This window comes from Hyla sarda, chromosome 10 (genome assembly GCF_029499605.1).
Source record: "Hyla sarda isolate aHylSar1 chromosome 10, aHylSar1.hap1, whole genome shotgun sequence".
Classification (NCBI taxonomy): domain Eukaryota; kingdom Metazoa; phylum Chordata; class Amphibia; order Anura; family Hylidae; genus Hyla; species Hyla sarda.
The window spans coordinates 35669142-35685829 of record NC_079198.1 but is presented as its reverse complement, the minus strand read 5'-3'; the positions used below and the strand labels follow the sequence as shown (position 1 = coordinate 35685829).

At 41.7% G+C, this 16688-nt stretch overlaps 1 protein-coding gene across 9 annotated transcripts in view; it reads left to right on the top strand.

Moving 5' to 3' along the window:
• ARHGEF12 (Rho guanine nucleotide exchange factor 12) overlaps window positions 1–16688 on the top strand; it is a 213876-nt gene that overhangs the window by 58272 nt on the left and 138916 nt on the right. For all 9 annotated transcript variants that reach the window (XM_056541899.1, XM_056541904.1, XM_056541903.1 and 6 more), the window contains 5 exons: window positions 7918–7967; window positions 10580–10637; window positions 11988–12142; window positions 12918–12995; window positions 13077–13196. In XM_056541899.1, the coding sequence (XP_056397874.1) occupies window positions 7918–7967; window positions 10580–10637; window positions 11988–12142; window positions 12918–12995; window positions 13077–13196 (461 nt within the window). The remainder of the gene's footprint in view (window positions 1–7917; window positions 7968–10579; window positions 10638–11987; window positions 12143–12917; window positions 12996–13076; window positions 13197–16688) is intronic.

The following is a 16688-nucleotide window of genomic DNA, read 5'->3' as shown; positions in this document are numbered from 1 at the left end:
AGAAATCTGAATTTTTGCACAGGTGTTGTTTTTAAGACGTAGACAATTTTTCGAAATTCCACCCTTAAGGGGGTGAAAAGGGTTGTGTTTTTTTTTTTTTTTTAAGTCCCATACAAGTCTATGGGAAATATACGTTACTGCATAACTTCCAAACGGCTGGAGATATTTCGATAATATTTGGCCACTTGTTACTTATATGTCCACTTAAAATATAGGATAGTTAATTTAACCCTTAACTACCCCTATTTGTGAGGGTCAGGGTTTTTGTTTTAAGTCCCATGCAAATCAATGGGAAATGTATGTTCCCACATAACTTCCGTACGGCTGGAGATATTTCAATACCTGGTACACATATTACGGGTCGGGATGGGAGGACGGGATGGGTGGTCGGGAAGGGAGGACGGGATAGGAGGACTGTTGGCAGTATATAAGCAGCGCGAGAAGGCGGGTTTCCCTGCGTGCAGACTCGGTAAAAGTCCTCAAAGCATGTCGAACTTCAATTCCATAAAACAGCAGATGTAATGTTTCGGGTTGTTTGGATGCCCATAGACTTTACCCAGAGCGGCCTCATTACTATATGATCGTAAAATGTAAATCTATGTTACCCCAAATTTAACACAAGCAAAGCCACGGGCAAAAGCTAGTATAACAATAAGAATGGATATTGGTATGAAGCCATAGCAAGATAACTAGGTAGCTATAAATGGGAAAATATATAATATGCAGTATCAAAAGAAGTGGTTGTGGCATACTTAAAGCATCAAGCTAGGTTAAATTAGGTAGTTATATCAAGTAATAACAGAAGAAGCATAAATACAATAGTAATATATATGGTTATTTTAAAAATTGCTCTCAATGTATTCATTGAGACCGGAAGGTTGTAAGTGCGAAGTTTAAATGTCCAAAATGTCTCTTGTCTCCAGATGCATCTGTGGTAGAGTTATCTTTATTAGTCTTAAACACTCGGGTGTTGTATGGTGGCGGGCCGATTTTTTGCAGATGTAATCAAGTTTCTGGAGTATTATTTTGTGCATGAAATCTGGTTGGGAGTAGTTTGCTTTATTTTATGTAGTCTGATTCTAAAGTGCAATTGCAACAAATTCTTTTGAATTGTCCATAAGGGGCATTCAGAAGCCATTTTTTATAATGAGAACGTCTAAAGTCCAAGTTACTATTACTGTCCACCTTCTTGAAAAAGGTTTTGGTGTTCAGTTGGTCATCAACAGTATGAAAGACGTCTAAGAATTCAGCGTTGTTATTTTCGTATATATCCTGTGTGAAAGTGAGCCCCAAATTGTTATTGTTCAGATACTTAAAAAAAGCAATAAGTTTAGAGGGAGTGCAATCCCACACCATAAAAATATCATCTATGTAACGTTAGGTTTACAATGAACAAATATACTTGCCCCTAGTAATTAGGGCTGGGCGGTATACTGGTTCATACCGGTTCATACCGATTCACACCGAATTTTTTGGGCTGCACGATATATTTTCCCCCATACCGCAATACCGGTTGGGCCCCTCCCCCTCGGGAATGTATTATCAGCCCAGTGCAGCGCTGTCCACAACTAATCCTATGTTACCCGCCAGCGCTGTTCTGCCCCCCCCCCAATTAATGATCGGCCCAGCGGGGTACTACTCACATATGTCAAGCACTGCCCTCCTCCTCTTTGTTGGGGGCTGCCGGGCGCTAGAACTCTATACTGTACACCAGTGGTCTCCAACCTGCGGACTTCCAGATGTTGCTAAACTACAACTCCCAGCATGCCCCTCCAACCTGCGGACTTCCAGATGTTGCTAAACTACAACTCCCAGCATGCCCCGACAGCCAACGGGTGTCCGCACGATATATAGGCCGTACGATCCAATCTCTGAGAAACCGTGTCAATAACCATCGGAACAATGTAACATTGAAATATCAACTTCATAGTGTCTCGAGACATGCTTCCATATACCATAATGGGAACTTCTCAGACTTTAAAATAACCACAATTGAATGTATTGGAAAATAAACTCCTCAACGATACAGTGTTCTAAGACATTTAAACTTCGCACTTTACAACCTTCCGGTCTCAATGAATACATTGAGAGCAATTTTTAATATAACCATATACTACTATTATATTTATGGTTCTTCTGTTATTACTTCATATGACTACCTAATTTAATCTAGCTTGATGCTTTATTTTTATTATATTTTTAAAAATGTATCATAATTTCATAAATTATCATATTTATCATCCAATCTGATGCCATCCCCACTTTATCATATATGATCATTTTTCTATGTACAGTACTAGAAAATATCATCATCCATGCTCTATCCTTTGTCATAACTGGTGATCAGTAATATCCCCTCTCTTTTCACACTCCAGTCGCATATATAACTATATACTATTTCTATTCCCCATTTCCATTTTTACTTATTCCTATATAATTCTAGAAATTTAACTCAACTATGCTCATGAGAGTCTAACTCCATTTTCTAGTTCATTACAGGTAATACGTATTGCTACTATTGTTTTTATTCCATCCTATTATGTTACATCATTCTTCACTCTGGCTGGCTTTGTGAGGACTTCAGCAATTGCAACACTCTCTGGATTAGGCATGTGACCCATCCCCTTAGTGATGCGTCGCTCACAACTCAGTTCTCCGCTTCTCTTCACTGCCGTGCTGTTGCAAGCTTTATTTGTTGACTCTCCGTTGAGCGCACAGAGGTTTTGTCCGCGTGTGCGCACCATTCCTCCATCTCAGCTACTCCGAATGGAGATGGAATCTATTTATTGCCGTTTCTGTGATTTTGTTTACTTGTATGTATATTTTCTTTACTCCTACTGAAGTAAAGCATTTCAATATACCTCAGGTCTTTTATATGTATGTTGTTTGTGATTTTATGCTTTTGATACCCCCATTGTCTTCTCTGTGCAACTTTGACCCTGACCCTACCACCATTTTACTTTTTATCAGTGAGCATATAAAAAGCCCACTTGTTTGTGCTACTGTACATCCATGTCAAGAAGGGGTTGTTTCCCTCCGAAACATGTTATTGTTGCTGTATCCAAGAAAGGTTTATTCCACTTCCATGATCTGGTTGTGATACTTTCCTGGATCTGCGAGCGCCTTTTGTTGGTGTCATTTTCAACTGCCTAACAAGTTCGACCACAGGACTTCTTTTGGATTCTTCCTGAGATCTTTAGGTCTGCACGGGATCTACTTCTATTACACCTCTATATGAGGACATATGCGTATTTCCTATATGTTTAAGGTGAGTGGCCAATCTGAAGAGCCCATGCTTGCTTCACTACTCTATGGGCTCAACTTTAATGCTTTATTTGGGTAATGCACAAGGCACCTTTCCTGGACCTTTCCTTTTTTACTTCTACACAGGCACATTTATTTTTGTCATCTTTTAGTAGTTAACTGTCTTAAGATTTTGGTTCCCTAAATTTGCAGTAGACATATAATAAAATATAACGGGTTTAGTTAAAATGAATTGAAAATTCTAGAGAAATGCTTAGATCAAGAAAACTGATTTATATTCTCCAAAAATAAATGGCTATAATTCTTTTATTACTTTTTTTTTTTAATCAACTGGTGCCAGAAAGATTACAAATCTTAATCCTTCCAGTACTTATCAGCTGCTGTATGCTCCACAGGAAGTTATTTTCTTTTTAAATTTCTATTCTGTCTGACCACAGTGCTCTCTGTCCATGTCAGGAACTGTCCGGAGCAGTTGCAACCTTACCCAGCGGTCAGACCCTCCGTGACCAGCTACTTATCCCCTATCCTGTAACTTAGGGAAAGCAATATCTATGTTCTGCTACAAACCTATACTGTGCAAACTTCATGCACTTGTAAAATACTTTTTTCAGGCACGCTGTACTGGGAAAATGGCTAATTTGCATATGCTGAGCAATATATATGGCATCCCTCAGCTCCAAACTTAGAGTACCTGTCACCAAATAAAACTTTTAGCATAGTGTTCCTTGTGTAATTAGCAGACACTTTCCCATTCACTTGCTTTTACAATTATCAACATAAATATGTTTAAAATGTAATAGAAAAAAATGGCACTAGGTGGCTCTGTTCTGTTCCCTGCCACAATTAATACAGTGAGTTTGGTTTCCTCCCAGCCTGGCAGGAGACCAAACTCAGGAAGTGTTTCTCTGCACTGAGCTTGCTTGAAAGCTGCACATATCCTCACTGACAGCTGCACAGAACCTGAGGTCTTCTATTCATCACAGCACTGCAACGATGTGAAGGTGGAAGTGGTCCCCCAGCAGGCTTCAGTTATGTCATGCCTGCTGGGAAACGCCCACTTTCTCTTGTTTGGAGATTGCATTATGTGAGCAAGAATAAAGTTATAATAGTTTTTTAAAGCTCTGACATTTTTTTTAAGGGTGGGAGGAATGTTAGGAGTAGTTAGGGAACATAGCCTGAGTTAGTTTAGAAAAGTTAATTTGATTACAGGTACTTTTTAAGATTGAGGAGAGTCCTAAGAATTTTGCAACTAACTGTATCCAGCTTTCCCATACTACTCTATGAACTGAATATTTATGAGGCGTATAGCCCTATTGCCAGCAGCTGCATGCTCTACCTCTGAATTAACTCTTTGCCCTATCAATTTTAAACAATCCATCTTAATTTTATGTTTGAGATGTTATCCTGAACACAGGAGAGATTAAAAGTAAATGTTTCACTGGTGACCCGGCTGTCTTGAGGGACTGGAGGCAAATCATTTAGGCCAAGTGGTATTTAGGGGATTGCCTTTTCACTAATGAAAGTCTTTAGTTGGCATTTCTCCTTCCATTTTCTACCTGGTTCCCTCCATTCTGCTAGGTTTCCCCTTCCCACGTTGGGGAATGTTTTCCACAGTGTCTCTTAGAGGTTCAATTCCTTAAAGGGGTGCTCTGGGGAAGATAAGAAAAATAAAAACGCCCCAAAGCCACCATAATGTGTTCTGTGTCCCCTGTAGTTATCCGTGTAATTTTGCCAGCTTCTGAGGCAGCAGTCAGTGATTAGATCTACATCAGGCAAAGAGCAGCATTATGTGCGGAGGAGACACTGGGCTTCTCTGCTGGCAAGATCCACACAAAGGGAGGTGAGGTGTGGCTGTGAAGCCTGACAGAAATCACGTGGTGTTTGTCTTCCAGGTGGGTGGGGGCTAGTCTTAGTGAGGGCTTTGCACAAAGACACGGTGATTCTGATAATTACGTCTTTCTCTCACTCCCTGAAGGTAAGTGACAGCTGAAAGAGGGAAACTCACAAATACATAGGTTGGTGAGAGGGAAAGAATGGGCTATGGGTTTAGTTCCCCGGAGTACCCCTTTAAGTCCAACCTCCCTATTCTCCTTTTTGGTGCAATTTCTTCTCTGACTGCTTCTATAGCTGTTACATGCTCATCACTCAGCATGGATCTCTTCTGCATATTGCAGGAAGGGAGTATCCCTCTTCCTATGCCACTGCTAATCCCGCCAGTCCAGTGGGGTTCTTGGGCAGCGAGTCATTGACCAAACTCCTTAGTTAATACATTCCTTGGCAACCTATGTAGTTTTCGACCAGACATCTTCTGCAGTGTGGCTCTCATGACTGGTCTCTTAGGTTCTTTCTTTATTCCATTCCTCAAGCCGGTTTTTGGTAATTCCACCGTCTTTTTTGGCACCAGTAAATATTAAGTTTTTGTTCTTGCCTGTAAAATACTTTTCTCTAATCATTATTACAGTTTTTGTTCTCTTGATGCTCCTACTGCTTGTGTACAAACGAATTAGCTTTTACCCTTTTTTTTGTGGTTTAAATTTTTCTCAGTTGCTGTTTAGAGACTTCATTACCACTTTTTGCTTTAGAAACTTTTTTTTTTAAATAGTGTAGCTATGCCATAGTGTGGTTACCTTTTTCAGTGTTCGTGAAATTATCATAGTCATTTGTAACAAATCTATGCCAGCCCATGCCTGGTTTACGAAACTGACTGTGATTTTTAAAAAGTTGCACATTTTGGCGCATAAGTAAAATAAAAAAAATAAAAAATTTTTAAAATGAAATCGCAAAGGTGGAACTGTACAAGAGTGGGGAACGAAAGTAAAAAAAAAAATTGTACCACCATCACATACCCTGCACCATTTAATACATTTGGTGCACATACGTTGTTTCACACACAAATTAGGGGTAAAAAGATGTTCACCTACACTGCCCAAAATAAATTCCGCCCAGTTTCTGTAGTAGGAGTATAGCCTGTGCAGGAGGAGCTAACTTTCTCGCTCAGTGTAGCCTCTTAGGCTAAGTTCACACTGTGGAATTTCTGGGCAGAATTTCTGCCGGAGATCAAGCCGGCGGCATTAGGACCGCACTACATTGCTGTCCCCCATAGATGGCAATGCATTTCTGAACAGATCTCCCAAAAGATGTACCCAGAAATGCATTGCAGTCTATGGTGGTAGCAATGCAGTCTGCTCGGTCCTAGTGCCGCCGGCTCGATCTCCGGCAGAAATTCTGCAGTGTGAACCCTGCCTTAGTGGCACCAGCCTAATACCCATGGTCATCTGAATGAATGAATGAAGTGAAAAAAGGATTTTACACGAAAGAACAAAAATCCCATTTTGTTACATCCATCTCATGTACAGTCACCAGTCTGTTCTAACTCAATTTATTTAGTGGGGTCAGTCTAATTTCCATGACGTGTCCATTGTTTTACCAGAAAATACTGTGATGGTGGCAATTATAGGAAACTCCGACACAAATGTAAGCCTAGCCTTAGCAACATTTATCCTGAAATGTTCTGCATTTAGCTTTACTCCAGATCTAATGCATCAAAGAGACAGTCAGGGGTGTAGCATTCTGATATGCACACTTTCTCCAGTCTTTCTGTGTTTGGAGATTGCAAAGCACTGTTTAATAAATGCTGTAACACGCTGGAACACTGCTACCATAGAGGATGACAGACAAGGAGCACTGATGCCACCAGATCTTAATTTTTCTTGCGGTCAGATGATCTTAAAGGGGTACTCCACTGGCCAGCGTTCTGAAGTAAATGCTTTGAACGCTGTTTTCACTCTGCGGGGGTTGGCCACGCCCCTCGTGCTGTCATGGTCACGCCTCCTCAATGCAAGTCCCATTGACTTGGTCACGGGACCATGGTCATGTCATGGTCACGAGGGGGCGTGGCCGACCCTTAAAGCGCGAAAACAGCGTTCAGAGCATTTACTTCCAAACGCTGGTCAATGGAGTACCCCTTTAATCTTTTTAATCTGGCAGCTGTTTGCAGTGGTGACTTATGAATTTACGGACTTGGACTAAGCGGCTATTGAACCCACCAACTTGTGGCCATATTCAGGGAGAGTCAGCTAAACATTACTTTACCAAAAAAACATATAGTTTATTAGGTTGGAAAATACCATTGAGTTTAACAAGTACGCCTATTGTGTCCCTATTCTGTGTAAAGGCTGTGTCCACACTTGCAGCATGGCTTTTTTGTTACCAGAGCCACAACTATGATCCGTGTGGGTCCCATGTAATGTATAAAGGGTCCACACAGGATATCTTTGTTTTCCTGAAAATTAGAATGCAGCAGACTACATTATTCTTGCAATCTAAATGTTTGTTCTAAAAGGTGTTATCCATCCTCTGGATCGACCATTAATATTTGATCAGCATAGGTCCAACTCCATGCACCCCCGCTGGACGGTTAACTGTTTCATTCTCTAAAGTGTTTACTGCTGCTTGTACCTGAATTACTGCAGCTACTACATAATACTGCAGCCTTGGCCTATTAAGGTGTAGATGAGTCAATTCTGGCTAACTGAAAAGAAAATTGGGGTGCGTGTGCGTGTGTGTGTGTATGTGTGTGTGTGTGTGTGTGTGTATATATATATATATATATATCTAAAATACAAATTCTTAAATCCTTGTTCTGCTCTTCAGATGGAGCTGCCATGCGAGCTGGGGTGCAGACAGGAGATCGTATTATTAAGGTACAGTACATTTTCATTTTGGTTGCTGGCTTATACCATGTTATAAAGTGTACCGTGTATACTTTCCTTGGCATGTGGGGGACCATATGTATATCTACCTTTTTTACTTCTCCAAGGAAAACATTTTCTCCTATATCATCCATTTACTAATGTTTCCAGAAACATCCTTGATGTTTTTGCATGATAATTGTCCCATGCTATGCTGAGTACCAGGCTCATAGCTGAAAAAAAATATCAGTAAAACTAAATGGTGCAGACAAAATTTAGCAGTAGATGTAAAGTAAATAGACCATGGGGGAGATTTATCAAAACCTGTCCAGAGGGAAAGCTGCTGAGTTGCCCATAGCAACCAATCAGATCGCTTCTTTCATTTTTGAAAGAAGCGATTCTTTCATTTTTAAAAAATGAAAGAAGCGATCTGATTGGTTGCTATGGGCAACTCAGCAGCTTTCCCTCTGGACAGGTTTTGATAAATCTCCCCCATATGGATGTGCTCTGGTTGTCACTTTATTCAAATGACTTATTGGTGTCGGTCAAACATGTCAGATGTTTCAGCAACTAACATACGTTTTAGAAGTGTGTCAGTACGTGTGTAATGTCACCTGCTGACTCTTTTTAAAATGTAGCACTTTTTTTCCATTACAGTTAGTAGAATATTAACCCCTTAAGGACCCGGGCTTTTTCCGTTTTTTCATTTTCAATTTTTCCTCCTTAACTTTAAAAAATCATAACTCTTAAAAATTTTCACCTAAAATTATATATAATGGCTTAATTTTTGCGTCACTAATTCTACTTTGTAATGACATTAGTCATTTTACCCAAAAATCTACGGTGAAACGGGGAAAAAAATCAATGTGCGACAAAATTGATGAAAAAACACTATTTTGTAAGTTTTGGGGGCTTCTATTTTTACGCTGTACATTTTTTGTCAAAAATGATACCTTATCTTTATTCTGTAGGTCCATACGGTTAAAATGATACCCTACTTGTATAGGTTTGAATTTGTATCACTTCCGAAAAAAATCATGAATACATGCAGGAAAATTTATACGTTTAAAATGGTCATCTTTTGACCCCTATAACTTTTTTATTTTTCTGTGTTCAGGGCGCTTTGAGGACTCATTTTTTGCGCCGTCATCTGAAGTTTTTAGCGGTACCATTTTTGTTCTGATCAGACTTTTTGATCACTTTTTATTCACTTTTTTGTGGTATAAAAAGTGATCAAAAATGCGCTATTTTGGACTTTGGAATTTTTTTGCGCGTACGCCATTGAACGAGCGGTTTAAAAAGCGGTATATTTTTATAAATCGGACATTTCCGCACGCGACGATACCACATATGTTTATTTTTATTATTATTTACATAATGTTTTTTTTATTTTTGGAAATGCCGGGTGATTTAAACTTTTATTAGGGGAAGGGATAATTGAAAGGATTAATGATTTTTTTACACTTTTCTTATGCAACATTATAGCTCCCATAAGGGGCTATAACATTGCATTTACTGATCTTTTACACTGATTGATCCATCTCCATAGGAATGGATCAATCAGTGTTTTAGGCGATTGAATGCTCAAGCCTGGATCTCAGGCTTGAAGCATTCATTCGGCGATCGGACAGCACAGGAGAAGGTAAGAAGACCTCCTCCTGTGCTACAGCTGTTCGGGATGCCGCGATTATACCGCGGCGATCCCGAACAGCTCCCTGAGCTAGCCGGGCACTTTTACTTTCGTTTTTAGCCGCGCGGCTCAGCTTTGAGCGCGCGGCTAAAGGGTTAATAGCGCGCGGCACAGCGATCAGTGCCGCGCGCTATTAGAGGCGGGTCCCGGCTTCACTATGACGCCGGGCCCGCCGCGATATGATGCGGGGTCACCGTGTGACCCCGCGTTATATCGCAGGACCGGGACCCATGACGTATGCATACGTCATGGGTCCTTAAGAGGTTAAAGGGTACCTCTCATCAAAAAAACTTTTGATATATTATAGATTAATGTATGCAGAATAACTTTACAATTGCATGTTATTAAAAAATATGCTTCTTTCTATTTAATTTTCCACTTTGAAGAAATGACCACTAGGGGTCTCCCTACCAGTCCTGGCAGCAAGCATTTCAGACTCATGCTGGAGTCCTAAACACTACGAGCTGCCAGTCTGCTTTGTTCACAAAGGAGAACACTCAGAGCTGCCAGCCTGCTTTGTTCACAGCCTGTTTGGCTGTGAACAAAGCAGGCTGGCAGCTCTGAGTGTTTAGGACTCCAGCATGAGTCAGAAATGCTTGCTGACAGGACTGATCGGGAAAAATACAATAGAAAGAAGCATATTTTTTTATTAACATGCTATTGGAAAGTTATTCAACATTCATTAATCTAAAATATATCAAAAGTTTATTTGATGAGAGGTACCCTTTAAGGGTATTTTACATATAACTTCTTCTATGTTACTACTTCCCTTCATTGCTATATTTCTTGTACATCAATACATCAATAATTGTCTACACCAATACTAGCATCACAGTTTTTATTTTTTTTTAATATTGTGCATCTCCATTAAAGTTTACTCTCTGTTCAGTTTCTTGTATTTATTTATTTTTTAGTTTACCTGTTTGTTTTTCAGGTTAATGGGACCTTGGTCACACACTCCAATCATCTTGAAGTTGTAAAGCTTATCAAGTGTGAGTGTATTTTAATTCTTTTACTGGTAAAAGATCAATCCAAGATTAATATATAGATAGATAGATAGATAAACTACCATAGTATTATTAAAGGGTAACTCTCATTAAAACAAATTTTTGCTATTGCACTCCTTATGGTAAATGAAAAAACTTTCTAATATACTTTGTTTAAAAAAAAATGAAGTTTTCTATGTTTCATTTGTGCTTAAAAAAGCTCAAGAGCACATTTTCCCCCCAATTCATACACAGACTTTGGACCAAAGTCCAAACACAGGAAATGCCGCCTGGAGTGCTGAAGGGGGGGGGGGGGGGGGTGTCCAGCCTCATCCAATCATAGCTCCTCTCACACATAACTGCCATATGCTGTTGGCTGGACACCCCCCCCCCCCCCCCCCCCCCCCTTCAGCACTCCAGGCGGCACTTCCTGTGTTTGGACTTTGGTCCAAAGTCTGTGTATGAATTGGGGGGAAAATCTGCTCTTGAGCTTTTTTAAGCACAAATAAAACATAGAAAACGTCATTTTTTTAAAACAAAGTAGCGTATTTTTCGTCCTATAAGACGCACCCAATTTATAGGTGCAAAATAAATAGTCGGCCAACGGCTGTCCGGGCATGCTGGGAGTTGTAGTTTTGCAACATCTGGAGGTCCGCAGATTGAAGACCACTGCATAGGAGGTAATACTCGCGCGTCCCCGCCGCTCCGGACCCGTCACTGCTGCCCTGGATGTCGCTCCGGAACGTCTCTGCTGCCGGCCAGATATCCTTGCTCTCCGTCGCCGCCATCACGTTGTTACTCACGCCGACGCACGTACGCGACGACGTGATGACGAGGAAGGAGAGTGCCGGCCATACAGGGGATCCCTGAACGGAGAAGACACCGAGGAGGCAGGTAAGGTCCCTCCCGGTGTCCTGTAAGCACTAACCCGGCTATACAGTCGGGCTGTTCGGGACCGCCGCGGTGAAATCGCGGCGGTCCCGGACAGCCTGACTGAACAGCCGGGTTAGTGTCACTTTCCCTTCAGACGCGGCGGTCAGCTTTGATTTTGGGCAAGAAAAAGTGTGTCTTATACGGCGAAAAATACGTTATATTAGAAATATTTTTCATTTACCATAAGGAGTGCAATAGCAAAAATGTAGTTTTAATGAGAGTGCCCATTTAAGTGTTAACAATGTTTTAAGATGCTAAATCTAAGTAGCCCACTTTATAATTCGCACATTGACCTTGGGGATTTACAAGGTAACTATTGTTTGCTTCACATTTAGTTTGCAAAACTGGACTGGATTACAGAGAACGTTGATTATTTTGTGCCTGTAATCTTAATTTACTTCTTTTTTTTTTTTTTCTCGACAGCCGGCTCCTACGTTGCTCTTACAGTTCAAGGTCGACCTCCTGGATCCCCGCACATCCCTTTATCGGAGAGTGATCCTTTATCTCCACTGCACATGTCCCCAGTGAATCATGGACACGGACCCTTAGAAAGAATAACCAGCCCCATATTAATGGGGGTTAGTATTTTTATCGATTAAAATTCTGTCATAGTACCTCTGCAGTTGTTTGGTCACACCAATAAAAAGAAATGACTGTAGCTACAGTTTGGTAAAATTTTGTGTCTGGGAAAACTGAATGCCAACTGCTCAATACTTTTTTAAGGCTGGGTTCACACCACGTTTTGTTAAATACGGTTCCCGTATTCGGCTGGGGCTTAATTGTGGCGCCCACACTCTTCGGCTTCGTTTTCGGCCGTATGCGGTTTCCCGACCACAGGCAAAAACGTGGTCGACCGGAGGCAGCGGTTCACTCCGGCCGGCTCATAGACATACATTAAATACGGTTCCCGAATACGGCTGAGTGCGGGCACCGCGATTAAGCCCCGCCCCCCCCCCTCCCAGCCGTCTACGGGAACCGTATTTAACAAAATGTGGTGTGAACCCAGCTTAATCTGGTATGCCCTGTCCCTAGTAATGAGCTGTAAATTGACAAGAATGCAGCATTATATACCCCTATAACTAGCAAAATAGAGATGTTACGGAGATAGGAGGGAACTCCAGGGCTTATTTTTACTGATGATTTTTTTTTTTATTATTCAATAGAAAAAATTAATCAACATCTTTGTTGTTTAGAAAGAAAATGTTAAGTTTTCACAGCCCAATAATCCCATATCCGTCTTTATATCCCCTCACCTACCCCAGATGCACATACTGCAAGGCTTTGGATTATGAGCTTGGCTGGATGGTAAATGGTATGAACAATTATTTATGTCCTCTCTGCTTCTTGTATTAGGAGGAGAACAATATTATGCACAACCAGAAATTAGACATCCTAAAGAAAATGCTTCAAAAGGAAAAAGAACAATTACTGGTTGGTATTGGTTAAGGTGTTAAAGCTGCTAAATGTCCATTGTGTTCCTTTAGATGTGTCTAATGTTACTTTCCACAATAGTCTTCCCAGGAGGAGTACAACAGCTCGCCATCTACACGTCTCTTTAAGGAAATCCAAGACACCAAGAAACACATACAGCAGCTTCAAGAACAACTATGTAAAACCAAATCTCCCACACAGGTCAGTACCAAAATGGGCCATACATGATCGTAACTAGAGATGAGCAAACTTACAGTAAATTTGATTCGTCATGAACTTCTCAGCTCAGCAGTTGGTCTTATCCTGCATAAATTAGTTAAGCTTTCAGGTGCTCCGGTGGGCTGGAAAAGGTGGATACAGTCCTAGGAAAGAGTCTTCTAGGACTGTATCCACCTTTTCCAGCCCACGGGAGCACCTGAAAACTGAACTAATTTATGCAGGATAAGTCATCAACTGCCGAGCCGAGAAGTTTGTGACGAATCGAATTTACTGTAAGTTCTCTCATCTCTAATTGTAACATTTGAAGTACATCTAGGGAAGAGTTCTTCCTAGTATACAATATACACTAATACAGTGGTCCCTCAACATATGATGGTAATTCGTTCCAAACGGACCATCGTTTGTTGAAACCATCGTATGTTGAGGGATCCGTGCAATGTAAAGTATAGGACAGTGGTCTGCAACCTGTGGACCTCCAGATGTTGCAAAACTACAACACCCAGCATGCCCGGACAGCCAACGGCTGTCCGGGCATGCTGGGAGTTGTAGTTTTGCAATATCTGGAGGTCTGCAGGTTGAAGATCACTGTTAGAGGAAGTTGTACTTGCCGGTCCCCGCCGCTCCGGACCGTCACCGCTCGTCACTGCTGCCCGGGATGTTGCCGTCCATCGCTGTCGCCGCTCCGAGGTGTCCCCCGACGCTCCGGCAAGGCCTCTGCTTCCCCGGCATCCGCGCGCTCCGTCGCCGCCATCACGTTGTTACGCACGCCGCTCCTATTGGATGACGGGACGGCGTGCGCAGCGACGTGATGACTACAATGGAGAGTGCCGACGATGCAGGGGATCCCAAAGAGGACACGCCGGAGCCCCGAGGACAGGTAAGAGGCATCACCGAAGCTCACGGGGCACCATAAACGGCTATCCGGTGGCAGCTGAAGCAGTCTGCGCTGCCGGATAGCCGTTTATGCGATGGCCCCGACATACAAAAGCATCGTATGTTGATGCTGCCTTAGACATGCCTTTGAAAGGCCATCGCATGTTGAAATTATCGTAGGTCGGGGGGTCGTTGTACTTTAAAAATTTAAGATCCACAGATAAAAGTGATAAATAGTATAATTTTATTGACAAGCACATTTTTGAAATTTCAGTCCCTCTGGACCTTGTGAGCATTATTGCCTAAAGAAGTGGAATCGGAACAATAAAACCTATTGAAAGAAATAGTGCTGTTGCACCAAATATTTATCACGGTCTGGTTCCACTTCTGTTGTATCCTTTTAGTGAGAAGGTGAACAAGGTATGGCAAAACCAAAATATCAAAAAAATGATGCAAGTCAGAGCGCAAGAAATATTTGGTATAATAGTATTACTCCCCCCAATCAGCTGGGGTTTGAGCACCCCAAACATTTCATCTATAGAATATTGATACTGGTATCCTATAACGTGAAGGGATATTTGCACCCGAAGACTCTATAGCTGTTTCTTTCACTCCCTTAGTTGTGAATAAAGAGAGAGCACATATTCATGGCCACCTTTTTATTCCATTTTCACATCAATCCTGCAGCCTCCGGTTGCCAAGTTGGACTTAAATGCAGGTCTTACCACTGAAATTTGCATCTGTCAGACATTTATGGCATATCCTGTCATATGCACTATTTGTCTAAAATAAAAATATCTATTTAACCCTTTAACTAAACAACTTTAGTCACCAGAGGAAGCTTCTCTTGGTCATATAGGGGAATTGTAGCTTTACTCTGAATTGAATGATGATCATGTAGTATGGACTCTTTTCATGGCTGCTCAACTTTAGATTTTTGCAAGGATCTGCTTACGTTAATCTATGTATGGGACCACCTAAGACCAATGTTTTAAATGGCACAAAAAAAAAAAAAAAAAACAACATTCGGACATTTACACACACGGCGATACCAAATATGTCTATTAAATTTATTTTTTACGCTTTTTGGGGGTAAAATAGGAGAAAACGGACGTTTTACTTTTTTATTGGGGGAGGGGATTTTTCACTTTTTTTTACTTTTAATTTTTTTACATTTTTTTTCATAGCATTCATAGCAATACCATGATTGTTAATACTGATCTGTTCTATGTATAGGACATAGAACAGATCAGTGTTATCGGTCTCAGACCAGAGCAGGAGACGCCGGGAGCCGGACAGAGGCAGGTGAGGGGACCTCCGTGCGGCGTTCTGAATGATCGGATCCCCGCAGCAATCATTCATTGAAATCGCGCACTGCCGCAGATGCCAGGATCTGTATTGATCCCGGCACCTGAGGGGTTAATGGCAGACGCCCGCGAGATCGCGGGCATCGGCCATTGCCGGCGGGTCCCTGGCTGCGATCAGCAGCCGGGATCAGCCGCGCATGACACGGGCATCGCTCCGATGCCCGCGGTTATGCACAGGACGTAAATGTTCGTCCTGGTGCGTTAAGTACCACCGCACCAGGACGTACATTTACGTCCTGCGTCCTTAAGGGGTTAAAGGGGTATTCCAGGAATTTTTTTTATTTGACTATGCTACAGGGGCTGTAAAAATAGTGTCGTTCGTAATATAGTGTCTGTACCTGTCTCTAACGGCTGGTCTCGTATTCTTATGTGATCTTTGCTCTGGATGTTCATTTTTAACAGCATATGAAATGACTCCTGTCTCTGGTATTTCCCAGGATGCAGTGCAGCTGAGACCTGACATCACTAGTGAGGTGATGACAGTGAGTCTGTCTGCTTCAATGGGTGGCGCGACCACAGGGAATTAGCAACAGCTGGAGGCACCCTGATAAGAAAGCACTGACCTTTTTCATTGAATCTAGCTTGGTTGTTGTTCAAAGGGTGGGGTGGCTGATGTGTGGGAGGTAGGAAAGTGGAATTCTGGGATTTGTAGTAAAAATAAACTTCAACAGGAAATACTGAGGTTCACAAAAAAGCCACAGTATCATGGTAATCTCACAACATAGCCATTTAACCAAAAGACAAGCACAGATCCTTCCTAAGCATGTCCGTTACTGTCTGCCAGGTAGGTACTACAAATCACATTATGGTTGATAACCTCTTTAACTTGTTCTCATGACCAAAACAGTCACATAATATGTCTATGAGACCATCCATCTTGCTCACGTAGACACATAGCGGCTGCATGTTTATCTCTGTTGAATTTTTGCGATCGTGTCTCTAGGAAATGCCAAAGTTTAAATTTTTTAAATGTTTTAAATTTTTTTTATACAGTGGTCCCTCGACATACGATGGTAATCCGTTCCAAATGGACCATCGTTGGTTGAAACCATCGTATGTTGAGGGATCCGTGCAATGTAAAGTATAGGACAGTGGTCTATAACCTGCGGCCCTCCAGATGTTGCAAAACTACAACACCCAGCATGCCCGGACAGCCAACGGCTGTCCGGGCATGCTGGGAGTTGTAGTTTTGCAACATCTGGAGGTCCACAGGTTGAAGACCACTGGTATCGGA